The 24,655-nt window shown below is 37.8% G+C and overlaps 1 protein-coding gene across 1 annotated transcript in view; it reads right to left on the reverse strand.

Moving 5' to 3' along the window:
• HACD2 (3-hydroxyacyl-CoA dehydratase 2) overlaps positions 1-24,655 on the reverse strand; it is an 81,154-nt gene that overhangs the window by 19,852 nt on the left and 36,647 nt on the right. The window contains exon 4 of the mRNA XM_020899486.2: positions 10,424-10,512. Coding sequence (XP_020755145.2) covers positions 10,424-10,512 — 89 coding nt within the window. The remainder of the gene's footprint in view (positions 1-10,423; positions 10,513-24,655) is intronic.

A 24,655-nucleotide genomic window follows, 5' to 3' on the forward strand; every position in this document is an offset into this window, starting at 1 on the left:
AATGAGCAATATACACTGTGAAATGTCATGGTTCTTTTGTTCTATGATGGTTTAATAATTGCAAAAATGTAAGACAGAAAATGAAAACAAAGGCTTTGAGTATCATCTCTTGAAACATAAATATTAAAACAATGGCCCCCAAAAAAGAAAAACAACAACAACAACAATGGCCCATAATCCTGGATCACAAACACTTTGTTTGAGTTTGTACAGTGCTTTAGAAAATATTTGAGCCAGTTTTTTAAGTTGAGAGATTTCACATTAAAAAATCTGTATTTCTGCTTTTTTCTTAAAAAAAAAAAAGGTGACTGCATAACACTAGATCAGTTTGCCAATTACTAGCTGAGGTGAGCACCACCTTTGTTCTGAGATGATGTAGACATTCCAGTTATCATATTCTTCTTGAAATTTCTTTTAACACCCACCTGGGGGACAGACATGTGATACCAGTTGATAAGCTCTGCTACTGATGGCAAGATGCTACATAAATGTTAACATGACTATTTGAAAAACTCTTAAAATTAAAAAACAGTACTTAGTATATAAAAACTTGGTTAATTTGATTAGTGTTTACACTTGAGGCTCTCAACATATACTGCTTTGAAACACTGACCTCAATGAAAGAGTCCTTAAACTTGTCTTAACAAGACAGCACCAATGCAGAAGGCAAAAGAGAGGCACAATTATCAGGTTTTCAGTTATCCTGGTAATACTTTTACCAGAGCAAAATATAGTAAAGGGGGAAGATACCAAAACTCATCCTGTTAAAAACAAATGTTTATGGCAGCAATTTAAAGAAAAGATAAGTTAAAAATCTTTAATGCATCAAGCCTAATAATTAGTCTCCTCCCTCCCTTTCAAATGCAGGCATACCCTCAGCATGCTTCCACACACATCCACATGTGGATATCAAGTCACGTCTTACAAATTCCCGAAGTGCACCAGGGTTTCACTTCAGACTTGAAAGGGCTCCATTCTCTGGAAAATGCAGACAACTTAGTAATATGCTTAATTTTAACTGTGATGCATCACAGCTTTTAACGAGAGCTTCCTGACTATACAGGACTTCGTGACATGGGTAGGTAAAAAAGGTTATTGAATCCTCCTCCTGGAAGCCATGGAAATACACTTCACAGGTACTTCATGGAAGCAGGGGAATGGGGATATCTTCAGGTTCCCCTGTTGTCTTCAAGGTTCCCACCAAGACCAGTTACCTGCTGCATTCACTGTGCAAGTCAACTGCCAAGAGACTGAATGCACTGGTATTCTTGTCAATTTATGTATTTTTAAATGATCTGATATTTCACATTCATGCTGAAAATATAGTTATACTGAAAAAGTAACAGTATACAAAGACTGCTTTGGCAAAGGAGCAGATAATTTGAGATAGTTCTTCCTCCTACATATTAAAAGTTTTCAAATGAATATTAATCAATGCTTTAAAAATTCCACTTATTGTACCATGGAGCACACCTGTTTAAAAGCAGTTTATTGCTAATAATTTTTAACTTTCCTTGACTCTGCTGACATATTTTAGCAATGCTCATGAAGCATGCCAATCATCATTTACACTGTGAGGTGAGAACCTTTGAGCTCATGGGGATAATAATGTTGACTATATTTCTAAGGTATCCTTGAAGTCAAATAGGAGAAACAAGGTCTATGAAACGGTTTTCAGCAAAGCCAAACGTGGGACAAGGTATCATGGTCACTCCACTGCAAAGGCCAAACTCCAGGTCTCTGAAAGGTGGAGTCTGTATGGCCTCCTGCCTCACCAGTTAATGAACTGCTATCTTTGCAACAGATGAGAATACCACACAGTTTCCCACACCTGCAATCAGGATTTTTAAGAGTTTAATTTAGAGTACTAAAAGAATTCCAGGATTTAAAGAGCACAGCAAGCATGTCATATAAATTTCCTGTGGCTACATGTTTTTTTTTTATATCATACAATCTTGCACATGAGATAAAATATATGAAAACCTAATTGACTGAAATAAAGAGAATGGTAAATACTGTGTTGGCCAAAAAGTTTGAGTTTTTCCATAAGATGTTACAGAAAAACTCGAATGAACTTTCTGGCCAAACCAATAATATTACACTGAATAACTACAGCTACACTGTCCAATGCAGTAACCTCCAGTCATATGTGGCTATTTAAAATTAAATTACATTAAGATTCAGTTCTTTAGTCACTCAGAGGTTATTTCAAGGGTTCAATATGTGCACACATACAACTAGGAGCTACTATGTTGAACAGCATAGGCACAGAACATTTTTTTCATTGCTAAAAATTCCTATGGACAGTCCCAGAATAGAAGAAATATTCAAAAGAAAAATGTTCATAACCAACATGCTTCTATCACTATACAGGACCGAAAAATTAACCCTTTTTGGCTTGAAATAAACATCTCAATTCACTTTACTTTCAAATCATGGATGAAAACTGGTTTTAGTGTCAGAATTCACTTACTGGCAACTCTCCACTGACAGTACAACTTGACAGCATAGCTCAAATAACAGGCTTACTTCCCTGAGTCATTCTTCAACTTAAGCTGAACATATAACCAGAGCTGAAACCACTGAGGCTCTCATGGTAAATCTCACTGTAAATATCACCTCAGTTGTTTCTTTGGGAAACCAGTACTTGACATGCAAGGGAACTTTTTTTTTTCTTTTTTCACTCATTCCTTTTTCATGACAGCTTTCCGTGCCAAGAGTCAAACATCTTTGTGAATCTCAGGACTTCACATATCCAGATTTGGCTCTAAAAAGGTTTCCTACTGTTTGTAAGTAACAGCAATTATATGTTAAGATACCACCCAATAGTTTGAAAATGTCTTATGCCTGAAGAGAATGAATTCCAACAACAAGCTTCTTTGTTAGAACTTCATTATCAAAAATAGGAGGAAAGTAGGAGACACCACTGACACATCCAGAATATCAGTCAAATGGGGGTAGAAGGGTTTTAGCATAATATTTAAAAAGACTAACTGAATCTTGGGGACACCAAAAATCTGGAAGTTCTGGGACAAAAGGAAAGGAAGAGGTCAACACTGCTCAGCCTGAAGGGCTCGGGCATGTGCGGGGCAGTCTGGACTAGGCAGGCAGGCAGGTCTGGCTTTGGGTCCCAGAAGAACCTCCTAACAATGGGACACTTTGCTTTGGAGCTGACAGGTCAGGCCCTAGCCCTTCCTGCCCTGCGTAACACCCTCCCAAATGAAGATAACTCTGCCGTCTTCCAGGGAGTTTGATGTAACTGCTCCCCCTCATGCCAAAATTGAGAAATGGGAACAAAGGATGCCAGAGATAGCCCTTACAGTAAGAGAGCAAAAGAAAGTCCTGTGTGAAACTTCAAGTGTGAGGGTGTTTGTAAGGCAGGGTCACCAACAGAGAAGGGTGAAGAGGAGGAGTGGCCATACGAGAAAAAGAGTAACATTAAACACAAATGAAAATGATTTCCTGATTTTGTTGAGGCTGGAACCTAGTCAATTCTTAATTGACAAATGGGGCTATGTTCTTATATGGTGTAGTGGTAATACTGGCTTGCATGGTTTAAAATGATTTATTTTAAACAAAACTGACTTAATAATCAAAGAAAAAAGTATAATACATTTTGAACAAAGGAGTTCCACTGGAGTTTTCCAAGGGCTACAAAAGAACTAAGACAATGGGAGAAAGATGCAACATGAGATGTCAGAAGTGAACTGACACTGAACCCAAAAGGATCTAAATATTTTTCAATATTTTGAAATAAAATTTTTATACACAGTTCAAGAAAATGTTGGAAAGGACAGAAAAACACTCAGAGAAAAATAGACAACCTGATTTTGCTGAAATCACCTAAGCTAAATAAACACGATGTTAAAATGAACCATCTAGCCATGAGAAAAGTAACACTTTCTTTATGTGTCCATTATTAACAGATGCAGAAGTGGCATTAGATTACTGCTACATCTGTCTTGGAGTTGTCTAAAGTCTGACAGTGTCTGATTAACAATCAAATGATGAAGTTTTTCTACCTTTAGGAGAAGTGCTAATTTTAAAACTGAAGGTGATGCACATCCACCTACAGAAATATTTAAAATAGAAAGTCAGGGAATAGAGAGAGCAGGGTGGAGAACTTTAGACACTCAGCACTCAGGGGGCCAAAAGATACTGAATGTATCCCAATGTCTTTCCTTGGCAGAGCTGGAACATCAGTGGAAAAAGGTCCCCGAGAGGAAGACAGTGGCATGACACGTGCCCTAGAGACACAGCTTCTCAGCTCCTCATCTGAACAGTGGGCGTGAGCCGGTGCCCTGCCTCCCCCGCTGAGAGGCCACGTTCATAGATGGCCACTGGGGTCACTGAGGAGCACGTGCAGCAACAGGAAATGGCTGACAAGGGAGGTAACCCCAGGAGGTGGCAAAGAGCAAGCGTGCACTGCGAACCCGGCCGGAGTACCCAGCAGAGAAAGAACACCTACAACACAACACAACCCGGCAGCAACAGAAGTCAGGGTATCACTGTGCCTAGTCTGTTAGCTTCCAGAGTGAAAAAGGAGAGGACAAGAGGAAGACAAAGAAAATTGTGCTACATCTCTGAAGGAAGCAGCATTCCTTCTGAAGTGAAACTGCCTTATACGTGAGGGTTTCAGAAGCTGCTCAGCAAAAAAAACTCCAAGCCAGAGACCCTGATATCTCTAAACACAGCCGCCTTGTTTCATATAGTCCTCTCACCTAACCTTTATTAAAAATTCTGTGACATGAGCAGGGCAGATACTAGTCTTACTCTGTCACAGATGACAAAAACAAGGCTCGGAAAGTTGACGTGCTTTGTCCTAAGCCACAAGGTAAGTGCCTGCCGAAGTCCACCCTCACCCACCCTCATGTAAGATATGGCTGCTCAGCCTCCATGTTCTAGAATACAGTGTTTGACTTACTTAGAAAATAAAAAGAACTATCCAAGGAAGGTGATATTTCTTGAGAAAACCGAAGAAGAGAGATGCAGTATTTCCCTGAGTAGAAGTTATCATAAACGACCTACCTGGTGGCATTGGCCAGGCAACAAAAGCACATGTCCACGATAGAGCCCTTCCCTGCAACCCACACCCCAAAACAATTGACAGTTTAGCTTTCTTATTGCTGTGCTTTCAGATCTGCCTCTGCCTGCAAGGTGGGGCCCTCAAGCTTCCTCTTATATGTACTTGAGCTGCAGTTCCACAGACAGTGGATTCTGAAGACTACACGAGAAACTCCAATCCCTCCACTTAGCTGGGTAAGGGAACTCCAGGCTTTCATTCTCTAAGAATGAGACTATGGCTCTTGAACTAGGGACAGAGATGGTGAGATTTGGTTATGCCTCCAGGAAGCTAAGCAGAGATAGGAAGTAAAATCAAGAAAAAGGAAAGTTGAATAAAAATTACACTGTCTGTGTAATTACAGTATTTTAGAGCATTTCTCAAACCTTAGATCTCATCAAATTATTCAAGGAGCTTAATAACAGTGATGATTCTGTCTCCACTTCTCAAAATTCTGTATCATATATGGGGTGGGACCTGGAAGGTGCATTTCTAAGAAGCTTTTCGGGGAATTTTGTTCCAAATAGTCCATATGCCAGTAGGAAAAATAGTCTTGGAACTTTCAAGAAGAAAGGTCAGTTAACTGGAGGGATATATCAGAAGCCCTAAAACGAGCATTAAAGAAGCAGAGAGGCACATTGGCAAAGTTTGCAGACGAGCACCCAGGCCTGCAATTACTGGTGCATTTCACGTATAAACCATTTGACTGGAGAACCGTATTTCAATATGTGTGTGGTATGACAGAACTGCCGAAGAGGAAAGGTGCTTCTGCGTCTGAGATGTCATGTGCTTAGTCCCCCAGTCGTGTCTGACTCTTTGCGACCCCACGGACTGTAGCCTGCCAGGCTCCTCTGTCCATGGGGATTCTCCAGGCAAGAAACTGGAGTGGGTGGCCATACCCTCCTCCAGGAGATCCTCCCGACCCAGATCTTCCGCACTGCAGGCGGATCCTTCACTGTCTGAGCCACCAGGGAAGCCCAAGACTGGAATGGGTAACTGAGATGGGCGTTTTCAGCTCTTCACGGGATAAAGTATGATTAGCGTACAAAAGTAAGAATGTGTTCACATCACATTTCTAACTGGTGAGAGCAAGCTTTAATGCAGGAGGAAGACTTTGAGTTCAGAAGTTTACTTTCAACTCTGCCATTTGACAGTCGTTTGCTGCTCGAGCTTCCAGGCTCTAAGTGGAGTCTACAACCTACCCCAAGAGACAACTGTCAAGAGTGAATAATTATATTTTAATAAAGTCCTCTGTAAAGTATAATGCAACAAACAACAAAAACCAGCATAATGATAGAGAACTGGACGTTACTAACTTTCTTAAACATGCATGACAGACTTTTTGTAGGCAGCTTAATGAGAAGTTAGCAAAGATGGCAACTTAAGTGTCACGAAGCCCACTGGCATGCCAGAAAGAAGTGGGAGCCAGCTGACTGGTGAAATCAGAACTCACGGGACATTCCAGAGGAATGTGAGAAAACATCCTTTTCTCCAAAGGTGGCAAAGGATAAGGAAGAAAGAAGGCTCAGCAATCCAGGGCAAAGCTCTACTTCACATAAATTACCCTACCTAGTAAGGTGTTGAAGGTGTTTGCTGCACTTAGGCTAAGTCACAGTGAGAGCCCAACAACTTCTTATTCAACTGCTGCTCAGAGCAGTAACCTGGGACTTCTGCTCAAGAACACAGCAATCTCACACTGAGAACTCGGAGAGGATACTTGGGGGCTTCTTCAAAGAGGGCTGGCCCAGGAAAAGGGACAGTGGCCTAGTTGTGTGTCCAGGAATCTGGGGCTTGGCTTAGCTACTTTTGGAGAAGGAAGAATATGTGCCCTGTGGACTTCTGTTTCTGATGGGTGGGGGTGGTGGGTCATAGTAAGGTGCCATAATAAGGTGGCATCTCCCACTGCGGTTCACTCTGAAAAACATTAATCTTGTTTCAGGTCAATGAAGAGACAAAGACACCGACCCAAACAGAAGGTGAGGGGAACAAATGCCCACAGAAGCCTGATGTGGCAGTAGCAGTGGCCATCCTGGCTAAGGAATATGGAAGAAGCCAGTTCATTTCTGGGGTTCAGGTGGAAAAACTGCAAAGAAAACAGGTTAGCTAGAATTTCTGATTCCTCCTGTATCCCACACACCCTATATCTCACCCTGAGCTTGTTATCAGAAGCTTAACTTTGCTTATATAAAAAGTCCCTTTAGGGACTTCCCTGCTGGTCCAATGGCTAAGACTCCCTGCTCCTATTGCAGGGGGCCCAGGTTCAATCCCTGGTCAGGGAACTAGATCCCACGTGCCGCAACTAAGAAACAGCACAGCCAAATTAAAAAAAAAAATTTTTAAAGTCCCTTTAAAAGGAAAGAAGTGGGGAGGTTATTTGCTATATTGGGTCAAGAAAAAGCTTTTGAGCATAGAGACATTTTATCTTTAATATCCTGCTCATCAAGAAGTCCTGCTAGTGACGGTGCATCCTTCTACATCAGAGAAGAAAACCATCTGATCATCTTTTAGTTCTATGATATACCTGGCAACATTTATGTGACTAGTGTTCCATGCAGCAGAGAATAAAAATGACAGGTAAGAATGCATGTTCTATATGGCCTCTTAAAAGAAAATCTACCTCAAATATGAAAAACATAGTATCTAGTCCTAAAATGTATATAGGCTATACCTTAGTACATCATGTACAATTACAGAAAACAAGGGAAATGAGTGTAGAAAACACAGGCAGGCCAAAGAGGGTGGGGCAAGAGTCCAAACCCAAATGTAATGCTATGAGAACGAAGCATGCATGTCCACTTTAGAGGACATGTGATGTAAGAAAAGAAACTGAGGATGAAAGCAAAGTACTGCAAAAAGAATTTGAACATTAATATGAGAAAGTGAGATATATTTTATTAATCAGTTATTTCTGGGATCAATTTCCCTATGCATTAGTAACTGGGAATTTAGTTATTAGTTATGTGGTTCCCACCATTAAAAATAAACAAAGCCAAATATAAGGAAAAGAATGATATTTAAAAGATGTTTCAGTAAACAGAAGAATGGACATTTAACAGGGAAGCCATATATAATGTTGTATAGGACAAACTAAATTATAGCTAACATGAAACTTGACAGCAGAAAAAATAGCCTTTGCTAAGAGAAGGGGGGTAACGAGCAGGTGACAGACAGCAAACTGGCCTCTGAAATGCCACACTACCAGATTTTCAAGCTACCTATCAGCAACTTGGGGTGGGTCAAGAGGGAATCTACTGCCATGAACAAAACAATGAAAGGGTTCTTCTCAAAGAAAAGGGGAATGAGGAGACAAGAAGTGTGATCATGGAGCAGTAGAAACAATGAATCCTATTTACGTGAGAAAGGAGTAAGTCAGTCAATACAGTATATATGAAAAGAAGAAAACGGAAGAGGTGACAGAAAGACAGTAAGATTTACTACATTCCTAAGAAAATGATATGTTAATGATAGTAAAATTGGGTAAGATTGGTTGCAGAGAAACAATTTTGAATATGCAAACATAACAAGCATATAACTGAAATTACTGTGCTGACACTACATGTGAAACCATCTGTTAAATGACAAGTCTGTGCATCTGTCAGGTGGGTGGTTACTAAGGGCAACAGCCAGGTCCACATACCTCTAATCCACAGAGATATTTAATAGCTTTTTAAACCAAGCTGTCTTAATGCTCTGCCCAGGAAATTCTAGGAAATGTTGGTAACAGCAATATGGTAACAATTGCTTAACTTGAATTGTAAGCATTTTTGATTTACTTGTCTATACTCTTTGCCAGAAGTGCTAATAAGCAGAGGAGTGGTTACTGAAGCAGAAGGGAGAAGCAGAGGCCATGAATAATCCATCAGCTGGAGCATTAGCTCCTGGACACCTAGTATCTGACTCTCTTGGCTGATTATAAACACTCCACAGTTGATAACACTCTATCTTCATGTAACTAACATTTAATTATTAGAAGTACATAATTACTTGTTTAAGAATATAAATGAGTTACTATTAGGAAGAAAGTTTAGGTCACTTAAGACTATTGGGAAGTTAAAACTATGAGTTGCTGCTTAAATGGAAAGGAAAGAAGGAAGAAACACAGGTTACAAATGATTTATAGAAAATACTCTGAAACCAATGAAGAGAGTAACTTTTCCTTACTCCAGAAACAACTAAGGATGAGAACAAGGGGCAATATGCCACATTAGGATTTACTTGCCTGTTTTTGGCTTTTTCTTTTTTAAAGAAATCTGGGCACTCTAGAAAGTGATCATGTAAAAGTATGAGATTGTTTTATATCCTTCCTACACAGAAAGTGTAAATAGATATCTTCAAGGAGTGAATGAGCTTAAAAGAAAAATTCTGTGGATCTGTAACAAGAACAACTTAGATTAGTCAATTTGCATTAAAAACTTAACTATGTGCATTTTTCTGTATGTGTAAACCATACGCTAATAAAAAGTTAAAAACAATCACTAGTTAAAAAACAAACGAAAACTGTCTAAATAAATCCTGAAAAACCAAGTGTTTTGACAGGGATTTCAGAGTAATAGAAGACAAAGAAAACACCAGGATAATGCTAATAGATAAGCACATTCCATAAAGCTAAAGTACCCAATAATGCTGGTGGTAAATTACTGGGACTGGAAAACTGAAAACTGAATCTTCCTGGTGGATACTGGTACTCTGCCTCATGGTGACATTAACAAAAATAGACTTTTAAAAAGTGAAAAACATACTGGAAAACAATTCCCTTCTCCAATACCAGACAATGAAAGATAGCTGTGGATTTATAGCCATGGTAATGATGGTTTCCTCCCTCCAGTTCTTATAAAAAGCTGGCCTGCCTGGGCCTCCACCTCAGACCCTCAGAAGAGCACTCATCTTCCTGAACCACTAGACTCAGCACGCTTGGGAATTCCATTAATGCAAGTGGACCGGGCAGAACAAGTTTGTTACTTTATCCTGGTCCAACAAAGATTGGACTGGGAATGAATTTATGTCCCTCACTTCCCCAACGGTCCTGCTATAAAGATGCAGCTGTCCAGAGTTTATGGTGCTGAATTCAAACAAGAAACCAGAAAACTATAACTGAGGTGCAGACCATAGCCACACCAGCCAAATCTCCAAGGGAACTGAGTCTTCAGGACTTTGTGTAATCGGTCTCCTTTTTTCAACTCTATATTTGGGGTATGTTTCCCACAAGTAACCCAATTCCTATAGTACAAGTGAATTTTATTTGGGCTATACTGATATGACATGGAGTTCCATCTTTGGCAATAATACACACGTGAGAAAGAGAAGTTGACTAAAGTTTGTTAATGCTAATATTATTTTATTTTTGTCTATTTAAATGCTTACCTCTTTGACACTATGTGTTACTGCCCATATTAGAAAAACTCTTGACATCACCTGGAAAGAAGTCAGGACAACAGAAGATGGAACAATTCCTGAAAGAAAATTTAGGATGGGTAAATAAATGTATTGTACTGAGTTTCAAAAAGTAACAGATTTCCTAAAACATCGAAATTTTAATGTTTAAAGCCATCATGAGCAGCTGAAATTTATCTACATTTCTATATAGACTATGTTTTTCAGTGTAGTCAATATTAAAACTTTTCCTCCCTCAAAACAATAATATTGTTAATGATAATAGTAAAGCATGGAATCTAGGTAACTTTCCTAGGTCTTTCAAAGTCACTGACAAAGTACAGTATTTTTTAACACTTTTACAGGCAGAGAAAATAAAACCACTGCTTAATGCTTAAAATTAGACATTGAAAGCTCATTTTACAATGTGGGTTTCAGAAATAAACAGGCAACTATGGAAAGGAAAATCAATTGTTTGTGTCAACAGAACGTTGAAAGCTCCTGACTTTCAGACTGGATATGATACACTAACAGTTAGGTTGCCATCTTTTATATTTTGCCAACAAGCAGACAAACTCAAAGTTTATATACCATTTTTTCTCACCTTATTCATTAGGGTAAGCACTGGTACAATTATCTTTCCAATGTCCTCAAGTTATAACGCTAGAATTATGTTTAGTTATTTTTTATAATTATCAAGTTCTGCTAAGTTTACATTTCTTTGGCTTCCCCCTTCAATTCCTACAACCACAGTCCATATCTAGAGACCAGCCACCACCATTATATAAAAATCTTCCTTCCTTTAATTCATCTTAAACCAAGTAATAATTCATTATCTAAAAATATTCTCACATTGGCAAGGAACTGCTACAAAAATAAAATCTGGAAGCAGAATTATGGGTATCCAGTCCAGTAAACCCTCCATCATTTCTCTCTGGTCATACTGCTATCAGTAACTACACTTTCCAACTTCCCAGACCTGTCCAGTTGCATGCGGGCAACTCCACACTTGCCAGGAACCCCTTATCATAGGTAGTAAATGCTTCATCCACTTTAAAACTAACCTCATCGTCAATATATTCAGTGGACTATCCCTGATCAATTTTCATTCTTCCAAGCCCTCTAAAATCACGCAGACTTCTGGACATTTACACAGCTGGACAAACTACAACTTGCCAAAAGCCCATGTGCAATCATATGAAGCTAAAATTACCTCTATAGGTTTGGCTACGAAAGAAAATTATTTTATATCTCATTAAGAAAAAAAAAGGACTACATCCTATTAGAATGAGTTTTAAAGAAGATTTGGGCTTTAAAGAGGTATGGTTTGGTTTTCAAAAGCAAGCAAAATGAACATGTCAAGCACAATGCTTGGCATATAAAGATGCTCAATAAACCTTTATAGAATGAATGAGAGTGGAAGTGTTAGTCACTCAGTTGTGTCCAACTCTTTGTGACCCCGTGGACTACAGTCCGCCAGGCTCCCCTGTCCATGGCATTTCCCAGGCAAGAATACTGGAGTGGGGAATAATGGAGTACCATTTCCTTCTCCAGGGAAATAGAATGAACATAAAAATATAAACATATGGACATACAAATATATGGAATAGAACTGAGAGTCTGGAAATAAACCCTCACATTCATAGTCACTTGATTTTTTAATAAGAGTGCAAGACAAATCAGTGGAAAAATATTTGTCTTTTCAACAAATGGTTCTGGGATAACTGGATATCCACATGCTAAAGAATGGAGCTGGGACACTTTCTTAGACCAAATACAAAAAAAATCACTCCAGATGGATCACAGATCTAAATGTAAGAGGTAAAATTACAAAACTCTTGGAAGAAAACATAGATGTAAATTACTGTGATTCTGGATTAGGCAATGGTTTATCAGATATGAAAACAAAAGCACAAGAAATAAAATTGGGCTTTATCAAAACTAAAAACTTGTGTGTCTCAAAGGACATTAAGACAGTGAAAAGAAAACCCACAGGAGAAAATATCTACAAATATATATATAATCTGGAACTTATATGTAAAATATATAAAGAGCTCTTATAATTCAATAATAAAAGAAAACCCAATTTAAAAGTGAGCAAAGGATTTGAGTAGACATTTTTCCAAAGAAAATATGCAAAAGGTTAATAAGCACATGAAGAGGTGCTCAACATCATCAGAGAAATGAAAATTAAAGTCATAATGAGACAGATACACTTCACATCCACGAGGAGGGCTACCATTAAAAAGACAAGTAATAACAAAATTAAACCAGTCAATCCTAAAGGAAATCAATCCTGAATATTCACTGGAAGGACTGTTGTAAAAGCTGAAACTCCAATACTTTGGCCACCTGATTTGAAGAGCAGACTCACTGGAAAAGACCCTGATGCTGGGCAAGACTGAGGGCAGAAGGAGATGGAGGCAGCAGAGGATAAGACGGTTACACAGCATCACTGACTCAATGGACACAAATTTGAGCAAACACCGGGGGATACTGGAGGACAGAGGAGCCCGGTGTACTATAATCCATGGGATCACAAAGAGTCAGACATGACTTAGCAAATGAACAACAACAAAATAACAAGTATTGGTGAGGATGTGAAGCTGGAACCCTCATACACTGCTGACGGGGTTAGAAAATAGTGCAGCCACTCTGGAAAACAGTCTGCCTCAAAATGTTAAATATAGAATTATCCTATGACCCAGAAATTTCACTCTTAGAAATATATACACCCAAGAGAAATGAAAACATATATATGCCCATACAAAAACTTTTATACAAATGTTTATAGTGGTGTTTATATTAGCCCCAAAGTGGAAATATTAAAAATGTCCATCAACAGATGAAGGGATAAATAAAATGTGGCATAGCCATACAATGGGAGATTAGAAATAAAACAGAAAGTAATAAAAAAAAAGAAATGAAGTAATGATACATACTACAATATTAATGAACCTTAAAGCATAATGCTGAGTGAAGAAGTGAGTTACAAAAGAGCACGTATTATATAATTCAATTAAGGTGAAATATCCAGAGTAGGCAAAATTATACAGACAGAAAGGAAATCAGTAGTGACCTGGGCCTGGGAGGTTAGGAAGAAAATGGAAAGTAATTATCAGTAGGTACATAGTTTTGTTTTGGGGTAATGAAAATGTTCTAAAATTGATTATGTTCTAAAACTATACACTCTAAATGAATGAATCTAATGGTATGTGAATAAACCTTCTATTTAATCAAATGCACAACTGAAGTATAGAGCCTGATGGTGTAATATGTAACACTGCTAAAGAAGCTAATTAGTAAGTCAAACATTAAGTGAATATACTTAGCCAGATCACAATTCAAACAAGAAAAGCTAAAAAAGATTGACAATCAAAAGTTTTCCTAAATGAGTTATCAAGTACTGGCCACTTAAGACCACCACTCTTTCTAGCCTCTTTTTTTTTTTTTAACTCAAAGACCAGCTCATCACATAAAAATTAAATTTTTTTTTCCTTTAATTTCTGCTTTTCTTTTATCACTGAAACAACGGGCTAGATGGCTAATGGTTTGAGCAGTACTCTAGGGCTGCTGCTATATTTGGTTGGGGATCAAAAAAGTCCAGGATCTGGACCTCAGACTTTCAAGTTCAAAAATCTGACTTTATGCCACTTAAGAGCAAGAAATAGGCTCTTGGGAAACCAACTCATTAATCAAATCCATAGGAGACTAGCTAACAAACCAAAATGTCAATTTATTCACTTGTAATAGAGGCACAGCCTTTTTAATAACCAAATGACTAGGATTTTAGAGACCCTCATCTAGGGGTGCGTTTTTTTGCTGTCAAAATTAGAATGCTTTGTAAGTGTGACTTTAAACAGAGGGGTTTGGGAGATCTGGAGATGAATATCACTGTTCAGCAATATAAGGCTTTATCCCTTCTCTACTACAAAGCACCCTTTCCTAGGAGACATGGATATTTATATGTTTCCCTTTCAAAAGTGCTAAACAAGAATTATCTGATTGCTTTCCTTAAAAAGTAAGTTTTGGTGACCAAAAATAAAGATTTACTTTTTTGGTAAATTTCCCACCAGTCTTTTCTTCTGTTTTTAAATACAGTTCAACTTCTATTGTTTATACTCTTTGTGGCTTGCTTTTCTCATTTAACATTTTAAGAAATTTTCTATCTTACAACATATTAAAAATAGTTTAACTTGAGTCATAATATCCCTTTGAGTGGAATATATTTGTTTATCTCCTCTCCTTCTGTGAGACATTTATATTGTTCCAATTTTTTGATACTATAAATGAAGTAATTAAGCATTAAAAATAACACTTAGAATTTTTTTGAGGCTTAGACCCCTTTTTATTTTTTTTTTTAAAGGATTATTTCCTTGGGACAGTTCCCAGAAGTGTAACTACTAGGTCAAATGGCATGAATGCCTTTAAAGCTCTTGAAATATACCACCAAATTGCTTTCCAAAAAGTTTGTATCAATATACACTCCTAGCAGCATGGAAGCGTGCCTGCTTTAGCACTACCTCAGCAGTAAATTTAAGTTTGAGTAAGTTAGGAAATAAAAAGCTGATCAATGCTTTCTAATTTGATGCAGATGCTGAGATGTTTCTGGCTTTGCCTGCAGGTGCTCCTACATTCCTATTCCAGAGAATCTGGCTATTTAGGCACCTGAAATTTTTCCAAGGGATGTCATCTATACCAACTTTCACTTCACTTAAGTTTCTAGAGCATAGAACCTACCTCAACCAGTCACCCAGCATACAGCACTTCTGACCCTCATGACAGCAGATCTTTTCTAGACTTCTAACAGTCAATCCCCCTGTGATTACATCTGTTATACCCTTTATTTGATCACAATGTTCATTAACATAGCATATTAAAACTACCCAAACTGCACACTTTTGCTGTTGATGACTGCTTCAACTGGCTGTTTCCAAATGACAAAGAGAGATTCTGCAACCTGATCAGTAAGCTTTTACTAGATCAAAATTCATTCAAAATTATTTACTAGGTATATCTTGTTGTTGAGTGGTTCAGTAGCTAAGTCATGTCTGACTCTTTTTGCAATCCCATGGAATGTAGTCAGCCAGGTTCTTCAGTCCATGAGATTTATCTATTGGAAAGAAGTATTGATGGAACCTATCACTTAATTCAACAAATATTTTTGGAGTACCTACTCTGTACTGTTCTTCATGCTGGGGGTTTAACAAGAAAGGAAAAGTCCCTGCTCCCATGAACTTACTCTCAGGCTATAACTGATTTGCTTTGGAATAGCTTTTATTTTTAGCACATTTTCCCCGAAGTTGATGTGGGGCTATGAAAACATTTGTAAACAGGAAAATGGCATGACTCCTTCTCAGTTTCAGAAAGATATCTCTGTCAGCACTACAAATCTTTGGCAAAGCAAGGTTATAAATTGAGAAATAATTATGAGAATTTACGTTGAAAGGGTGATGAACTTTTAAAGCAAAACACTGGTAGATAAAAGAAACACAGACACTTGTGTGTGTGCACATGTTAAGCAAAAGCCGTATAAAGGGGATTTGGCCATCAGTTTCTCATTTCTCCTGAACCAGGGTGCTACGAGGATGCTCCAACCACCTGAGCCCTGGGAAGTTGAGTAGTACTGAGAAATCCTTCCTGCCTGATGTACCCGTCACATGGGCCAGGTTAGTGGGACTGGGAGACTGGCTACACATGACCAAGACCAGGATGAAAGTTAAGTACAGGAAAGGCAACACAGGCCAGAAGTAGAGCAGGATAGTGTTCGGATGGAGCTCACTACCAAAGAAAGACAGGAGACACAAAGCTGGTGCCAGCAATTAAATTAAATGTGGAAACTGAAATCAGAATCTCTCTACCCAAATTCCAAACCCACTGAACTAAAAATAATGAACATTAAATAACAACAACAAAAATGGCTAGCAGTAGCCAGAACAGAATCGGGTAAAACGTTATGTCACACACTTAAAAAAGTGCTAGCCAAGAAAGAAGGGATTATTGCATACCTCCTACTCTGTCCTCAACCCCCCAAAGTGATACTGGTGAATAGAAAAAAATTGCAAGAATTTCCACTAACAGGCCTAGATTTGGAGAGAGACACAAATTTCTGACTGGAGTGTGACAGACCCGGAGGCTGGAAAGTGATGGGGAAATGACTAACTGGGAGCCACCTCACTGATGCTAAGCCTTTCAGATCCCCCACAGAATTGGAAGACTGGTGCAAAGTTCCTTATGGGGACAGGATATACTTTCTATAGGATTGAGGAATTCCAAGATGGAGCAATTAAGTCTCAGAAGAGAAGAAAGAGTTCATGTGTCTTTAAATAAGTAATTCATTCACCTTGTTCAAAACTTTTAAAGTATAAAAAGATACACAGAGAAAAGCCTCCCTCCCAAATCCATCCTACTACCACTCAGGTGCCTTTCCTACAGGCAACCAATTAATGCTTTGTCTATTATTCCAGAGATACACTGTAGGTAATCAACAGCAAATATGTGAGGCAATGTGTAAAGATACATTTATACACACTCTTCCAATTGTTTCCACAATGGCAGTCTTTACATATATACACTATCACATGTAAAATACAGCTCGTGGGAAGCTGCTGTGTAGCACATGGGGCTCAGCTAGGTGCTCTGCGATGACCGAGATGGGGAGGGCGGAAGCAGGCTCAAGGTGGACAGAATATATGTAAATATATGGCTTACTCATGATGTGGTATAGCAGAAACTAACAAAACATTGTAAAGCAATTATACTCCAATAAACAAATAAGAAAAAAAAATCCCAAAGATCTTTCTATATCAATACATGCATACACTTTTAATTATTAAGGCTTTATGTTTTAATATCCATATACTTTCTAAGCCCTACTCCCATATCCTCAGTGTGTAGAAAAATATATAAATCAGGAAAACCTCCATCCTTGAACTGTAGCTCAGAGGGAAAAACAACTGAATGTTAAATATTGTGGAAATGCAGTCAGGGTGGATTCAGTAACGTCTATATCGGAGCAAAGAAAATGGCTGGACAGAGCTGCTCACAAGACAAAAGGCACAACAATCACATGAACATAATGCAAGTAAGATAAAGCATGCGTTGTTGGCAGGAGAAGTCTGACAGATCTGAAGCACAAGAAAGATCCGAGGCACCACTGCTGGCTATGAAGATGGACAGGCCATGTGCAAAGACTGGAGAGCACCATCCAATTGCTAGAAGCAACCTAAGGACAATAACCAGAAAGGAAACTGAACCTTAGCATTGTAACCACAAGGAACTGAAATCTGCCAACAAGTTTAGAAGCAGATTTTTCCCTAGAGTCTCTAGATAAGAATCCAGCCCAGTTGATACCTTGATTTTGGCTTTGTGAAATACTAAGCAGAAAACACGATGGTGGTTCAGATGATAAAGAATCTGCCTGCAATGCAGGAGACCCAGGTTTGATCCCTGGGTTGGGAAGATCCCCTGGAGAAGGAAATGGCAACCCACTCCAGTATTGTTGACTGGAGAATCGCATGGACAGAGGACCCTAGCAGGGAGTCCATGGGGTCACAAAACGTTGGACACGACTGAACAACTAACACTTCCACTTCCAAGCTGAAAACACACCTGAGCCCACCGAACTTCTGACCTAACTAAGAGCTAATAAACAGGTGCTAATTTAAGCCAAAAAAAATTAAACAAACAAAAAAAATAAACCAAGCATTGAATTTAGGAGAAAAGTCAAAGATGTAAGCAATTGGAAGGAAGATGATAATTACAGAAGACACAGACAATCCAACACAAGGATAACTGCTATCCTCAAAGCAGAGAAGCCAACAATAGAACAGAAAATGTATTTAAGGGTACAGTCCAAGAAACGAAAGAACTACATTTGTACTGAAAGAACAGTGAATAAGCAAAACGAAGAACTTTCTTGATTACAAAAATAATACTTTTGGGATCCAAGGAGATTAAAAAAAACAAGTTACCTACAAAGTGGCAACAAAATAAGCCTGGCTTCAGATTTCTCCACAGCAACACTCAATGTCAATAAATGATGAAGCAACACTATTAATAAAAAGGTCTGAGAAAAACAAAGTATGCTCAAGAATATGATACCCCCCCAAAAAAAAGAATATGATACCCAGTCAAGATGTCACTGGCAAAAGGTTGACACCCTAAATATTTAAGAATTTGTCACATAATGCCTATGTGACTGACCCTGAGAAACACAGTGTCAGAAACTCAGACAAACTAGACATAAATCAAAATAAAGAACTCAGGAGTAGAAAAGTCACAGCTAAGCGGTCCACTGTAGGCAATGAATCCATTCACATATAACACTAAAACTAAACAATTATGGTAATTATGGTCACAGAACAGAGTGTGCTGTGCTGTGCTAAGTCGCTTCTGTCATGTCCGACTCTGTGTGACCCCATGGACTGTAGACTGCTAGGCTCCTCTGTCCATGGGATTCTTCAGGCAAGAATACTGGAGTGGATTGCCATTTCCTTCTCCAGAGGATCCTCCCGACCCAGGGATCAAACCTGGGTCTTCTGCTTTGCAGGCAAATTCTTTACCGTTTGAGCTAGAGGGAAGTCCTAATATTAAATTAGTAACAATTTTAAAATGGGAGTCAGGGAAGAAATGAAGGAAGAACAAATAACAATACTAATTCCCTTAACAGAATTAATAAATATTGCCTAAAATATAGCTAAATATAATTTTAATCTAAATTTTTCATAATCTTTTTATTAAACTTTAAGGGACCTTTTGATAAATAATGTTTTTCTCATGGTTAAAGGTTTTACAATGTATTTATTTTTTACAAACCCAATAATTTTACTGAAAAATAGCATGTATAGCATGACCTGTACAACTTGATTCTTTTATTCATTAACTTTTTCTTTCTTTGTATTAACATATAAGTAAAGAGAATGCTTCCTGGATGATGCTTATCTACTATTAGTCAGGATTTGCACTATTGGTAGAATCTGGAGTCATTTTTAATCTTTATGCACCTTTACACATTACTTAAACTCCTTATAAAAAATAAGAGTTAAAATTTTAAAATTAATAAAATCATCATTCTTAACAAGAAACTAAACATTTGGCATCAGCAAAAGATAATTCTGATATTGAACTAATTTTAATCTTAAAGAGAAATTTTCTTAAATATTTTCTCTTAGAGTACAAGCTAATCTTAGGGAAACAGAAAATATTTCTGACCAAAATGAAGAGAAGGGTGGGAGTATGAAATTCAAGGAAGATATCTGGCTTTTTTTGTTTTTTAAAGTACTAACAGAGAGGCAGTTTTCTTTCCTTTTTTTCTGGGATATAGAAAACTGACCATTCCTCTTGGTGTTGCAGCACCTGACCCCACAGAAAGCAATTTTTAATATACTTAACATAAGCACAACTTACTTTATTGAGCCTCTGACAAAAGAAATTTGTGTCTTACACTGAAATCAATAGCAAAATTATGGTATTTATATGATAAGCTCTGGATCTGAGACTGGCATTTTAAAAAAATGTACTAAACTGTAAGATGGCATTACATTTTGTTACTAAATGCTTATTTTTTCATATAACAGAAATGAATATAAAATCAGGTACAAGAATACTTCATGTGTCTAGCATTGGGAAGAACTATGTAGTTAGAAAGAAATCTTTTCCCTTTACGTGACAAAATTTTAAATACAGAGGTGCTTCTCAAACTGGGGCATGTATATGTAAAAGATGTTCATCAGGGTCCCATCCAGCGACATCCTACAAGCAATCAACCTACTCAAAATCACAAGTATGAACTCAAACCAAAGTAAATAAGATAGAAAAATAACTTCATGTAGGCAACTCTATGGAGAAGGCAACGGCAACCCACTCCAGTACTCTTGCCTGGAAAATCCCACGGATGGAGGAGTCTGGTAGGCTGCAGTTCACGGGGTCACTAAGAGTCAGACACGACTGAGTGACTTCACTTTCACTTCACTTTCATGCATTGGAGAAGGAAATGGCAACCCACTCCAGTGTTCTTGCCTGGAGAATCCCAGGGACGGGGGAGCCTGGTGGGCTGCCGTCTATGTGGTCGCACAGAGTTGGACACGACTGAAGCAACTTAGCAGCAGCAGCAGGCAACTCTACCCAGGATTTCACAGTGTGAACAGAGTGAGTGGTGGTCTCAGATCTCCTGGCCATGTTGATTGTGATTTTACAGTCAAAGATAATATAATAGTCATCCAATGAGGCCCTGAGTACTGAAAAATTGATGCTTTCAAATTGTGGTATGGGAGGAGACTCTTGAGAGTCACTTGGACAGCAAGGACATCAAACCAGTCAATCCTAAAGGAAATCAACACTGAATATTTACTGGAAGGGCTGATGCTGAAGCTCTAATACTTCGGCCACCTGATGCAAAGAGCCAACTCATTGGAAAAGATCCTGAAGTTGGGGAAGACTGGGGGCAGGAGGAGAAGGGGGCAACAGAGGATGAGATGGTTGGATGGCATCATCAACTTGATGGACATGTTTGAGCAAACTCCTGGAGACAGTGAAGGACAGGGAAACCTGGCATGCTGCAGTCCATGGGGGTGGCAAAGAACTGGTAAGACCTAGCAACTGAATAACAATGAGGCCCCAAATGCGAGCCAATTGCTTTATGTGGCCTTTGAATGAAGGAAGAGTTAACACTTTCAACACTGGAGGAAAAAGTGCCTGTTCTGGACTCACTGAGAATCAATAGTAAGTTATATTGTATTGTCTGGACAATTTAAGGTATTTTTCATTGAAATTTTACTTCTGCATAACCAATTCTACTTTAAGAGACAAAGTCACAGGATATACATATAATGTATCTTCATGATTCATTAAAGTCTCCCTGAAATTCTGAGGGGAAGTCCATTTTTACATTAAAACATAAAGAAGGGAACTTCAAAAGTGTTTGATATTTATAGCAAGTTATTTGGTCTTTACTCTCAAACCTCTTAGGGTGGAATTACACTTCTCACATGTATTAGGCAAACTTGTGAAAAGCTGGAAAAGCACTATGATATATAACAAAGATATAAGGTAGGAAGTTGAGCCTACAGAAAATAGGAATAGGAAAAATAACTTGAAACCATGGCAGAAATTAATACCAAAACAGATATGGAGAAGGCTTGTGCACTTGCTTGGGGCAGAACCCAAACTTGGCTTACAGCTCCTTTATGACAGATATAATGAGAGAAAACAATCCATGTATAATTAAGTGTACATGAAAAAATTGGAACCAAAAAATTGGAACCAACAGGCCCGGTTTTTTGAGCCATGTATTATATGTTAAATGGCTTTGACTATGGTAGTGATTTCAAGTTTACTGGATGTCCTTTACATGACTTTACTGTTTCCTCTGTTTCAGATGGCCAGTGGTCAGAGTGTCTGCCACTAATTAAGAATCTCCACTTAATTGAGGTTCTTACACGTAAAAAGTAACAATAAGTTGGCTTTAAGAGAAGACGCAGAGACCTCTAAAGGAAATAAGCTCCTGAATGCTTTATCAAATATCCATTTATTTGTTTACTTTTGGGTCTCTATTTTTTAACAAAGTTACTGGAAGTCTAATATCTGAATGAAAGCAAAATATAAACATGAAAAAAAAATGACACATTTCCAACCATTCTGAGGATAACACAAAAGCGTGACACATTTTGAAAAAGATGAAAACAGAAGTATTAGAAGCCATTCTCAAAGAGGACACAAAAAGTCAACTGTAAGTCATGGAAACGCACTCAAACATCTGTATTATAGTTAGTATTTCTATAGTAAATTACCATCTGATTAGTTTTAATGGTCACTGCAGGTGTTTTAGATCAGACTGTTAACTGTAGCCTTGAAATGGGGATAGTTCATATATTTTTCCCTAGCAAAGCTACATAATAAGTTTTTCTTTAAAAAAAAAAAAAAAAGACTTATTAGTATCTCTATTTTTAAACTTACTAAGTTTTGTCTCAATATACTTCTGAAATTTCTATTACGTAAAGCTTTTTCAAAAGGCTGAACCCAATCTGTCATTTACTGGAAATAATGCAAGATCTAACAAGTTTGAGAGTAAAATCATTTCCTTACTACTTGAAAAAACCAACAATCAAAGGATCTCACTTAAGCAAACCAAAAAATACACTTCTACCAAACTATGTTCTTTCTCAGAGTTCTAACCACAGTCCAAACCCTGTGGGTAGGGAACGAATACTGAAGTTTAATCTTACTAGAAGGTTTTGAAAGAAGGCTTCCTTGGGAAAGAGTCTCTATTAAAAAGAGCAAGTAAGCACAAGGGTTATTTAAATACGGTGATCTTTAGATAAGAAAATCTTGGCTGTCACAGCTGGAAAGGATCTAAGAGATCAAATTCAATTCAATACATGACAGATGAGGAAAGTGAGGTCTGAAGAAGCAAAGTGACTGCCAAGCTAACATGATAACCGAATACAACAAATTAATATTTATGTTTAAAATTTTGGGATTATTCTCAAAGAAAGTTAATTATTGGTCAACATATAACAGAATTAAAGTATTTTCAACCAATAGACAAAAGGTTAACATTCGAAGCATATAAAGAAAAAATTATTTCTGTCTTTTAAAAAAAATCAAGACCCTAATGGGCAAATAAAACAGCATAAGTAAATAATTCACATAATATTATAAGAACATAATAAACATACGGAAGTATACATAATTTCATAATTAGCAAAAAAAGTAATAAACAAGATTGGGATTCCCTCGTGGCTCAGTGGTAAAGAATCTGCCTGCCAATGTAGAGATGCAGGTTCGATCCCTGGGTCCAGAAGATCCCCTGGAGAAGGAAATGGCAACCCACTCCAGTGTTCCTGCCTGGGAAATCCCACGGACAGAGAAGCCTGGCGGGATGCAGTCCATGAGTTGTAAAAGAGTCAGACACGATTGAGTGACTAAACAGTAACGATAAACAAGAGTAATTTATGATTTTATATGATTATCTTAGTGAATATTAAAAATAATCCTTGCAATTCAATTTGGCAATATTTTTTATGAGTTAAATGAATCTTTATACTCTGGATTACTAATTATATGTGAAAATATACACAAAAGGCATAATCTGAAGACTAAAAAAAATCACATATCAGATATTGGTTGAAAAACTAATATTTAAAAATGGGAACAACCTGGACACTGGGAGACATGATAATACAACCAATTCAGTAAGATATTTTGTAATTAAAAAAATACCAGTGAATATAAGGTAAACCTGAAACATCTTGTCATATCAGAAAGCAACAACACTAAAAAGATGACTAAGGTTCTATCATAAAGGACTTGGAAGACAATCTGAAGATATTCCCACTGGCCAAAGATGGCCATTTTGGGCACTAAAAAGGAGATACAACAGACTGAAAAACAACAAATATGCTAAAATTCATGAGATCACAGTGATAAGAAGCAAAGACCTTCATTGTCCCTTTGACATGCTCCAATCTGTGTTGTTTGGAGGAAGGGGTGAATGTGTGTGTGTGTGTGTGTGTGTGTCTGTGTGTGTGTGTGTACCTGAGTGTGTCTATTAGTATCAGTGCCTGCCCTTTGACATGCTCCGATCTATGTTGTTTGGAGGAAGGGGTGAATACGTGTGTGTGTGTGTGCGTGTGCGTGTGTGTGTGTATCTGAGTGTGTCTATATCAGTGCCTGCCTGGGTCAGGTAAATGACATCTCCAATTTTATATGGGAGGACAAGGGTGCATAAAGCAACATGAAACCTAGCCCTCATTTTAACTTACAAATTAATGTTAACTGTTCTCAGAACTGGATTTTCCTTCAACATTGAAACTGCTTTTTCCTTTTGGATTTAACAAAATATCGCTAGTTGAAGCCAGTATGACATGGTAAGAGAGCTGTCAGGCTGATGAAGAACATTGCTACCTGTTTTAAAGCCAAACCCCAAGTCATTTTAAAGAATAAAAAATATTGTATATAGGAATAAAATCCAACAAATTTGTACTGGTTTTGTATAGAAGATTCTGGGAAACCAACACTTTATTCTGAAAACTGGTAACTAAAGGGAAAGAATCAAGCTTGAAAAAAAGAATATATATATATATATATCCTGTTACATCACAAGAAACTAAGGTAAGTGGGAAACGAACTGGGTAAGTGGAGAACCATGGTAGAACACGGGCTCACTTATCACTGTATACCCTTTAGTGAGGTAGCCATTTGAAAAATAAACTCATTTAAGTA

This window comes from Odocoileus virginianus, chromosome 4, assembly GCF_023699985.2.
Source record: "Odocoileus virginianus isolate 20LAN1187 ecotype Illinois chromosome 4, Ovbor_1.2, whole genome shotgun sequence".
NCBI lineage: Eukaryota > Metazoa > Chordata > Mammalia > Artiodactyla > Cervidae > Odocoileus > Odocoileus virginianus.